Genomic DNA, 10,998 nt, shown 5'->3' with positions numbered 1-10,998 from the left:
ACACACTCGCTGTGTGTACGTACACTGACAAGTAGTGACGTGTATGTGTGTGTGTGTGTGTGTGTTATCCTCTTAGTCTGTCCTCAGTCAACCAGCGGGAGTTAGGGCGGGCGTGTACATCTCATGTACCCTCTGTCTCCATGGTAACCACGCACGCCACCATTTTCTGTGTCGTTCCAGGTGACGAGAGATAGTAAAGTAGTGTTCAGTGGGCCGTCCATGTACACCCATAGCTTCTGCAGCCTCCACCGTCTCACTTAGGGACTCGGGCCGGCGAGAAACTGCCCTCTGGCGACCACGCGGGCTGCTCCTACCTCATAGTGTCCAGTCGAATCATGTACGTATATCACCTCGTCCTCATCCTACAGCGCAGTGACACACACACTCTCACGCACACACATTCATACACCAAGACACACACACACGCACGCACATACATGTTCACACAAAGAAGCACTGTGCACATGTGTGTGCGAGAGGGTTTGGTGGTGTGTGCGAGTGTAGCTGAGAATTACCGTGGGGTGTGGCTGAGAATGATGAGAACTATGGCCTACACGGCCTCTCACCAGGCCGTGGAGGCCATGATGAGAACTATGGCCTACACGGCCTCTCACCAGGCCGTGGAGGCCATGATGAGAACTATGGCCTACACGGCCTCTCACCAGGCCGTGGAGACCATGATGAGAACTATGGCCTACACGGCCTCCCACCTGGCCGTGGAGGCCATGATGAGAACTATGGCCTACACGCCCTCTCACCAGGCCGTGGAGGCCATGATGAGAACTATGGCCTACACGGCCTCTCACCAGGCCGTGGAGGCCATGATGAGAACTATGGCCTACACGGCCTCTCACCAGGCCGTGGAGGCCATGATGAGAACTATGGCCTACACGGCCTCTCACCAGGCCGTGGAGACCATGATGAGAACTATGGCCTACACGGCCTCCCACCTGGCCGTGGAGGCCATGATGAGAACTATGGCCTACACGCCCTCTCACCAGGCCGTGGAGGCCATGATGAGAACTATGGCCTACACGGCCTCCCACCTGGCTGTGGAGGCCATAGTGCCCATCATGGCCTACACAGTTCCCATCATGGCCTACACGGCCTGGTGAGAGGGTGTGCAGGCCATAGTTCTCATCATGACCTACACAGCCTGGTGAGAGGGTGTGTAGGCCATAGTTCTCATCATGACCTACACGGCCTGGTGAGAGGGTGTGTAGGCCATAGTTCTCATCATGGCCTACACGGCCTTAAGGTGAGAGGGTGTGCAGGCCATAGCTCTCATCATGGCCTACACGGCCTGGTGAGAGGGTGTGTAGGCCATAGTTCTCATCATGGCCTACACGGCCTTAAGGTGAGAGGGTGTGTAGGCCATAGTTCTCATCATGGCCTACACGGCCTTAAGGTGAGAGGGTGTGCAGGCCATAGCTCTCATCATGGCCTACACGGCCTGGTGAGAGGGTGTGTAGGCCATAGTTCTCATCATGGCCTACACGGCCTTAAGGTGAGAGGGTGTGTAGGCCATAGTTCTCATCATGGCCTACACGGCCTTAATGTGAGAGGGTGTGTAGGCCATAGTTCTCATCATGGCCTACACGGCCTGGTGAGAGGGTGTGCAGGCCATAGTTCTCATCATGGCCTACACTGCCTGGTGAGAGGGTGTGCAAGCCATAGTTCTCATCATGACCTACACGGCCTGGTGAGAGGGTGTGTAGGCCATAGTTCTCATCATGGCCTACACGGCCTTAAGGTGAGAGGGTGTGTAGGCCATAGTTCTCATCATGGCCTACACGGCCTTAAGGTGAGAGGGTGTGCAGACCATAGTTCTCATCATGACCTACACGGCCTGGTGAGAGGGTGTGTAGGCCATAGTTCTCATCATGGCCTACACGGCCTTAAGGTGAGAGGGTGTGCAGGCCATAGTTCTCATCATGGCCTACACGGCCTGGTGAGAGGGTGTGCAGGCCATAGTTCTCATCATGGCCTACACGGCCTGGTGAGAGGGTGTGCAGGCCATAGTTCTCATCATGACCTACACGGCCTGGTGAGAGGGTGTGTAGGCCATAGTTCTCATCATGACCTACACGGCCTGGTGAGAAGGTGTGTAGGCCATAGTTCTCATCATGACCTACACGGCCTGGTGAGAGGGTGTGTAGGCCATAGTTTTCAGCTACACTGTCTCACACACTATTGAGCCCCGTGATGGCCTCGCGGCCTTGTCCAGGGTGTCTCCCAGCCTGCCGCCCAGTGGCTGCTGGGATAGGCTGCAGCATCCCCGCGACCCTGAGAGCAGGATAAGCGGTTTGGATGATGGATGGATGAACATTTTCATCTAGGAGAGTAATACTGTGTACTGGAAGTACTATAGTCAGTACTATAGTTGTAGTACTGGTGTTTGGGTACAGCCAGTGTTCAGGTAAGTCATATTCGATCTTTTATATCCTGGTGTGTTTTTACCATATTAAAAGTTTCTGTACTATAAACATTTAAATGTAGTATTACTACATCCGGAGGGAGCTCGGAGTAGAGCCGCTGCTCCTTCGCGTCAAGGGGAGCCAGTTGAGGAGGTTCGGGCATCTGATTAGGATGCCCCCTGGGCGCCTTCCTTTGGAGGTTTACCAGGCACAGCCAACTGGGAGGAGACCCCGGGGTAGACCCAGAACTCGCTGGAGGGACTACATGTCCAATCTGGCCTGGGAACACCTTGGGATCCCCCAGGAAGAGCTGGAGGGCGTTGCTGGAGAGAGGGAGGTCTGGAGTGTCCTACTTAGCTTGCTGCCACCGCGACCCCACCCCGGAGAAGTGGCTGATGATGAATAAATGAATGAATGGATAGTGAAGTGTACATGACATGGTATGTATGGAGGTAGTGTGGTTATTCGGACGCAGGCCTGCTGAAGGTCAGTGGATTTCTCACACTCTGCTTCCTGTCTCAGGAAGTCTGTGCCCTGCCATGCTAGTAATGCAGGACATAGCATCAGCCTACTTGTTACGGAATAAAGTCAAACGTCTACGGACATGCAGGAAGACGTGAGGTGGTGTGTGTGAGGAAGTCGTGTGTCTGTGAGGAACTACACCTACAACGCACAATAAGGAACTAGTTGGGGGACGGTGTTTACTTGGAAACCACGTTACACATTTTAGCCGTAAGTTGAGTCAAAGGTTCCCAGCTAAACGGGTCTCCTGCAACCTGCCGGGGAGGCGGCGGCGGCGGAGGAGACCTGACGTGAGCGTCGCTGTTTGCTGAACGGAAGCGTGTCGCTTAAGCAGCAGCAGCTCGTCTCGGGGCTTTTCCCCCCTGCATCTTTAAAGCTCCTGCAGCTCCGCCCTGCTGCCACTCTGCTGCCACTCTGCTGCCCCCGCAGCGGCTGCACCGCCCGCACCGCCCGCCGCCCGCCGCCACGGCGCTCCGTCCGCCCGCCCGCCGGCAGGACTGAGCAGCAGCACGACCACCGCACGGAGCGGAACACGGACCAGAACTCGGAGCAGAACATGGAGCAGAACACGGGGCAGAACATGGAGCAGAACAGGGAGCAGAACAGGGAGCAGAACACAGCCTCCTCCGAACCTGAATCTTGACCCATAAACCAGCAGCCAGGCGGATTTTGTGATTGTTATGGTTGTTATTTTTAGCAGCAGCAGCAGCGGCGGCGGTGGTGGTGGTGGTGGTGGTGGTGGTCCTAACTGTGTTTTCACGGGTGGTGTGAGGTGGGCTGGGATCGGAAGGAGCGCTGCGCCGCCGGCGGAGTGAAGCGGGCAGGAGGAGACCCCTCCGCACGCCGCCGGGGAGCGCGGTTCGGCGGCGCCGCGGTTTCTTTGCCCCGTCTCCCGTTGCTCTCCCGTGCTTCGCGTGCTCGCTGCGTCGGCCCGGGCGGAGCAGATGAGAATCCGCGTTTGGAGCGGCTCGGCGGTGACGATGTCGGGGAAGAGCGCGGCATGGCTGCAGGAGGAGCTGCAGGGCGGCGCGGCGCTGCTCCTGCTGGACCTCCGCTCCCACGACCTGTACGAGTCCTCCCACATCCACACCTCCATCAACCTGGCCATCCCCGGCCTCATGCTCCGCAGGCTCAAGAAGGGCAACCTGCCCCTCCGCTCCATCATCCCCAACCACGAGGACAAGGAGCGCTTCGTCCGGCGGTGCAAGACGGAGGTGGTGGTCCTCTACGACGAGCAGGGCTCCGGAGGGCGGCACGAGGCCGGGCCGGGGAGCTCCGTGCTGGGCCTGCTGCTGCACAAGCTCCGGGAGGACGGATGCAAGGCGTTCTACCTGGACGGTAAGGTGGTCCGGTTAACGTGCACCGTCACCCCCACCAGCTGTCCCCGTAGAACAGTCCAGCACCAGTGTTCACTGCTGCCCAGCTCTGGTGGTCCCCTACCAGCGCTCACGCGTCCACAGACTTGTGCTGGTTTATTGTGCTGGTTCGTTAGACTGGTTCGTCAGACTGGTTCGTTAGACTGGTTCGTTAGACTGGTTTATTATGCTGGTTCGTTAGACTGGTTCATTATGCTGGTTCGTTAGACTGGTTCGTCAGACTGGTTTATTATGCTGGTTCGTTAGACTGGTTTGTCAGACTGGTTTATTATGCTGGTTCGTTAGACTGGTTCGTCGGACTGGTTCGTTAGACTGGTTCATTAGACTGGTTTATTATGCTGGTTTGTCAGGCTGGTTCGTCAGACTGGTTTATTATGCTGGTTTGTCGGACTGGTTTGTCAGACTGGTTCGTCAGACTGGTTTATTATGCTGGTTCGTTAGACTGGTTCGTCAGACTGGTTTATTATGCTGGTTCGTTTAGACTGGTTCGTCAGACTGGTTTGTCAGACTGGTTCGTCAGACTGGTTTATTATGCTGGTTCGTTAGACTGGTTCGTCAGACTGGTTTATTATGCTGGTTCGTTTAGACTGGTTCGTCAGACTGGTTTGTCAGACTGGTTTGTCAGACTGGTTTATTATGCTGGTTTGTCGGACTGGTTTGTCAGACTGGTTCGTTAGACTGGTTTGTTATGCTGGTTTGAGTGTGTTCAGCTGATCAGAACCAACACTCCTCTCCTGTTACTGTTCTGTCAAAGTCCACACGACTTTACTTCACTAAAGGAAATGACAAGTCTCCTTTATAAACCTTTATAACACCTTTATAAAACCTTTATAACACCTTTATAAAACTTTTATAACACCTTTTTGCGTTCAACAAAACAGACGAAGTATTGGGTTTAATAAACGATGTAGTAGTGGGTTAAATATGGAGTAGTGGGTTAAATATGGAGTAGTGGATTTAATATGGAGTAGTGGGTTAAATATGGAGTAGTGGGTTTAATATGGAGTAGTGGATTTAATATGGAGTAGTTGATTAAATATGGAATAGTGGGTTTAATATGGAGTAGTGGGTTAAATATGGAATAGTGGGTTAAATATGGAGTAGTGGGTTTAATATGGAGTAGTGGGTTTGATATGGAGTAGTGGGTTAAATATGGAGTAGTGGGTTAGATATGGAGTAGTGGGTTTAATATGGAGTAGTGGGTTAAATATGGAGTAGTGGGTTAAATATGGAGTAGTGGATTTAATATGGAGTAGTGGGTTTAATATGGAGGAGTGGGTTAAATATGGAGTAGTGGGTTAGATATGGAGTAGTGGGTTAAATATGGAGTAGTGGATTTAATATGGAGTAGTGGGTTAAATATGGAATAGTGGGTTTAATATGGAGTAGTGGGTTAAATATGGAATAGTGGGTTAAATATGGAGTAGTGGGTTAAATATGGAATAGTGGGTTTAATATGGAGTAGTGGGTTAAATATGGAATAGTGGGTTAAATATGGAGTAGTGGGTTTAATATGGAGTAGTGGGTTAAATATGGAGTAGTGGGTTTAATATGGAGTAGTGGGTTTAATATGGAGTAGTGGGTTAAATATGGAGTAGTGGGTTTAATATGGAGTAGTGGGTTTAATATGGAGTAGTGGGTTACATATGGAGTAGTGGGTTTAATATGGAGTAGTGGGTTAAATATGGAGTAGTGGGTTAAATATGGAGTAGTGGGTTTAATAAACGTGACTAACTTTGTTCTACGAGTTAAAGGGAATAAACCCGAACACCGTGCCGAACCTCATTCCTTTATTTATTGTATTTCTGTTGGAGTTTAACACGTGTAAAAGATGTGCACAGTAACGTGCACGTGATCACACAACATTTGTCTTTAAAAGGCCTGTGGTTTAGTCTGGTTTAGTTTGGTTTAGTCTGGTTTATTCTTGTTTAGTCTGGATTAATCTGGTTTAGTCTTGTTTAGTCTGGATTAGTTTGGTTTAATCTGGTTTAGTTTGGTTTAGTCTGGTTTAGTTTTGTTTAGTCTGGATTAGTTTGGTTTAGTCTGGATTAGTTTGGTTTAGTTTGGTTTAGTCTGGATTAGTTTGGTTTAGTCTGGTTTAGTTTGGTTTAGTCTGTTTTAGTTTGGTTTAGTCTGGTTTGGTTTACTCTGTTTTACTTTGGTTTGGTTTAGTCTGGTTTAGTTTGATTTAGTCTGGTTTAGTTTGGTTTAGTCTGGTTCACTTTGGTTTGGTTTAGTCTGCTTTGGTTTAGTTTGGTTTAGTCTGGTTCACTTTGGTTTGGTTTAGTCTGGTTTAGTTTGGTTTGGTTTAGTTTGGTTTAGTCTGGTTTGGTTTAGTCTGGTTTAGGTTGGTTTAGTCTGGTTCACTTTGGTTTGGTTTAGTCTGGTTTAGTTTGGTTTAGTCTGGTTTGGTTTAGTTTGGTTTAGTCTGGTTTGGTTTAGTCTGGTTTAGTTTGGTTTAGTCTGGTTCACTTTGGTTTGGTTTAGTCTGGTTTAGTTTGGTTTAGTTTGGTTTAGTCTGGTTCACTTTGGTTTGGTTTAGTCTGGTTCACTTTGGTTTGGTTTAGTCTGGTTCACTTTGGTTTGGTTTAGTCTGGTTTAGTTTGGTTTAGTCTGGTTCACTTTGGTTTGGTTTAATCTGGTTTGGTTTAGTCTGGTTTAGGTTGGTTTAGTCTGGTTCACTTTGGTTTGGTTTAGTCTGCTTTGGTTTAGTCTGGTTTGGTTTAGTTTGGTTTAGTCTGGTTTGGTTTAGTCTGGTTCACTTTGGTTTGGTTTAGTCTGGTTTAATCTGGTTTGGTTTAGTCTGGTTTAGTTTGGTTTGGTTTAGTCTGGTTTAGTTTGGTTTAGTCTGGTTTGGTTTGGTTTGGTTTGGTTTGGTTTAGTCTGGTTTGGTTTAGTCTGGTTCACTTTGGTTTGGTTTAGTCTGGTTTAGTTTGGTTCACTTTGGTTTGGTTTAGTCTGGTTTGGTTTAGGTTGGTTTAGTCTGGTTCACTTTGGTTTGGTTTAGTCTGGTTTGGTTTAGTCTGGTTTAGTTTGGTTTAGTCTGGTTCACTTTGGTTTGGGTTAGTCTGGTTTGGTTTAGTTTAGTCTGGTTTAGTTTGGGGAACTTGAGGAAATGTGTGAAATGCTGCTGGTGGAAATAAAAAGCAGGAATGATTTGTTAAAGGAATAAAACGTGTTTGTGTAAAAAAGGTTTAAACGCGTTGTGACTGGAAGCTGCCACACGGCGGCGCCATGTCGACTTGACACGTGTTTGGTTTCCCTGACTGAACAGAAAGAGAAGAAGAAGGGACTGATTTGTTCTTTATCGCCTTTAAAACAGAGGCGAAACTGCCGACAAGATGTAAAAACAGAGTGATGACGTCAGCAAATAGAAGCGATAGAGTTGAGAAGAGACGGCTCCTCCTTCGTGTCGGCCGTGGTGACGTGTCTGATGACGTCATGACGGAAGCCTGTGAGGGCGGACGCTGGCTCAGTGTCAGCACTTCTGTCAGTACGGCTTTGTGAGCGGCCACAGGTTGTTTGTTTGTTTGTTTGTTTGTTTTCATTACAGACGTCATTTAATTCGGTTCCGTTTATTGTCATTAATCAATGTGCAGGCACGTGTGTAAAATGAAATGAGGCTGCGGCTTCACCAAACAGTGCAAGACAGACACACAAACACAGCAAACACACTATACGATACACACACATGAAGACCAAAAGCTAAAATAAGTTAACAAAAAGAGCTGGAGTATAAAATGTTTTATAATATCCGGCGATCCCCATCTTGGTAGGCAACAGAATAGACCGCTACGCCACCCGGGCGCCGATAAATCTGTTGTATGGCTGGGAGCTGGGTACCGGTGGTCTGCTGGGCCGCCTCCACGACCCGCTGCAGAGCTTTCTGGTCTACTGAGGAGCAGCTGCCGTACCACATTGATGGTCAGGATGCTCTCTTTGGTGCAGTGGTAGAAGTTGGGGAGGATTCTGGGGGGTAGACGGGCGCTCCTCAGCCTCCTCAGGAAATGCAGGCATTACTGGGCCTTTTTCACAAGGGCCTGGGTGATTAATGTCCAGGAAAGGTCCTCGCTGATGTGGACTCCGAGGAATTTAAAGCTGGAGACAGTCTATTGATTCAGTAACACGTAATTTTGGAAATCAGCAGTCATTGCACCAAGAGCAGAGAGTTTCCTCTTTCAACACACCCACACGTCATCTGACTAAACATTCAGCCTCGATTTAGTCCGTCTACGGTGACTCACATGGCAAGAAGTGTTGGACTCAAGCTGATATCAGTAATAACAGAATTCCACTCAGTGGATATTTTAGGGCAAGTTTCTGCATACTGTGCTTTGTGATACAGTTGACCCCTGGCTAAAAAAGAAGATGTACTTAATTTCTCCCAATGAGGGAAAATAGACCCACCAAGATTTACGACGGCAGACAAAAGCCGATGTAGTTACAAAACCACATCAGAAAATATTCATCATATAATGTGGGCAAAGATACACTTGGAAATAAGTTCTGCTTAATGTAAGGACCGAGCAGATGGGACACCACAATCCAAAACTGTCTATTCAGATGCAAAAGAACATGACTAAACAGCCAAGCTTCTGATATCATAATATGTCCACCTCCTGCTCCACCTCCTGTCTTTTCATCAGTGCCCCTGTCTCCAAACCATACAACATAGCTGGTCTCACTACCATCTTGTAAACCTTCCCTTTAACTCTTGCTGGTACCCTTCTGTCACACATCACTCCTGACACTCTTCTCCACCCACTCCACCCTGCCTGCACTCTCTTCTTCCCCTCTCTTCTGCACTCCCCGTTACTTTGGACAGTTGACCCCAAGTATTTAAACTCATATGCCTTCATCACCTCTACTCCTTGCATCCTCACCATTCCACCGTCCTCCCTCTCATTCACGCATAGGTATTCTGTCTTGCTCCTACTGACTTTCATTCCTCTTCTCTCCAGTGCATACCTCCACCTCTCCAGGCTCTCCTCCACCTGCACCCTACTCTCACTACAGATCACAATGTCATCCACAAACATCATAGTCCATGGAGACTCCTGCCTGATCTCGTCCGTCAACCTGTCCATCACCATTGCAAACAAGAAAGGGCTCAGAGCCGATCCTTGATGTAATCCCACCTCCACCTTGATCCCATCTGTCATTCCAACCACACACCTCACCACTGTCACACTGCCCTCATACATATCCTGCACCACTCTTACATACTTATCTGCAACTCCTGACTTCCTCATACAATACCACACCTCCTCTCTCAGCACCCTGTCATAAGCTTTCTCTAAATCCACAAAGACCCAATGTACCTCCTCCTGGCCTCCTCTATACTTCTCAATCAACATTCTCAAAGCAAACATCACATCTGTGGTGCTCTTTCGTGGCATGAAACCATACTGCTGCTGCTGATCATCACCTCTCCTCTTAACCTAGCTTCTAATACTCTTTCCCATATCTTCATGCTGTGGCTGATCAACTTTATACCTCTGTAGTTGCTACAGTTCTGCACATCGCCCTTGTTCTTGAAAATCGGTACCAGTATGCTTCTTCTCCACTCCTCAGGCATCCTCTCACTTTCCAGGATTGTGTTAAACAATCTAGTTAAAAACTCCACTGCCATCTCTCCTAAACACCTCCATGCCTCCACAGGTATGTCATCAGGACCAACTGCCTTTCCACTCTTCATCCTCTTCATAGCTGCCCTCACTTCCTCCTTGCTAATCCACCGCACTTCCTGATTCACTATCCCCACGTCATCCAACCTTCTCTCCCTCTCACTTTCTTCATTCAACAGCCCTCAACGTATTCCTTCCACCTTCTCAACACACTCTCCTCACTTGTCAACATATTTCCATCTCTATCCTTGATCGCCCTAACCTGCTGCACCTCCTTCCCAGCTTGGTCCCTCTGTCTAGCCAATTGGTACAAGTCCTTTTCTCCTTCCTTAGTGTCTAATCTGTCATACAACTCACCATACGCCTCTTCCTTTGCCTTCACCACCTCTCTCTTTGCTTTACGCTGTGTCTCCTTGTACTCCTGTCTACTTTCTTCATCTCTCTGACTGTCCCACTTCTTCTTTGCCAACCTCTACCTCTGTATACTTCGCTGTACTTCCTCATTCCACCACCAAGTCTCCTTGTCTTCCTTCCTCTGTCCTGATGACACACCAAGTACCTTCCTAGCTGTCTCCCTCACTATTTCTGCAGTGGTTGTCCAGCCATCTGGCAACTCTTCACTACCACCCAGTGCCTGTCTTACCTCCTGCCTGAACTCCACACAACAGTCTTCCTTCTTCAACTTCCACTATTTGATCCTTGGCTCTGCCTTCACTCTCTTCATCTTCTTGGTCCCCAAAGTCATCCTACAGACCACCATCCGATGCCGCCTATTTACATTCTCCCCTGTCACCACCCTGCAGTCTCCAATCCCCACCCTGCAGTCTCCAATCCCTTTTAAATGGCGCCTTCTACATAATCTATAGTCCACCTGTGTGCACTTTCCTCCACTCTCATACGTCACCCTGTGTTCCTCCCTCTTCTTGAAATATGTATTCACCACAGCCATTTCCATCCTTTTTGCAGAATCCACCACCATCTGTCCTTCCATATTTCTCTCCTTGACTCCATACCTACCCATCACCTCCTCATCACCCCTGTTCCCTTCACCAACAT

General features: G+C 48.9%; 1 protein-coding gene across 1 annotated transcript in view; it reads left to right on the top strand.

The window, feature by feature from the left end:
• The first annotated feature begins 3,761 nt into the window (after nt 1-3,761).
• The window catches only part of LOC130107943 (dual specificity protein phosphatase 7-like), a 12,805-nt gene continuing 5,568 nt past the window's right edge, over nt 3,762-10,998 (top strand). The window contains exon 1 of the mRNA XM_056274760.1: nt 3,762-4,277. Coding sequence (XP_056130735.1) covers nt 3,884-4,277 — 394 coding nt within the window. The 5' untranslated portion in view covers nt 3,762-3,883. The remainder of the gene's footprint in view (nt 4,278-10,998) is intronic.

Source organism: Lampris incognitus, chromosome 2 (assembly GCF_029633865.1).
Source record: "Lampris incognitus isolate fLamInc1 chromosome 2, fLamInc1.hap2, whole genome shotgun sequence".
Lineage (NCBI taxonomy): Eukaryota > Metazoa > Chordata > Actinopteri > Lampriformes > Lampridae > Lampris > Lampris incognitus.
This window is presented reverse-complemented; position numbering and strand designations above follow the sequence as displayed.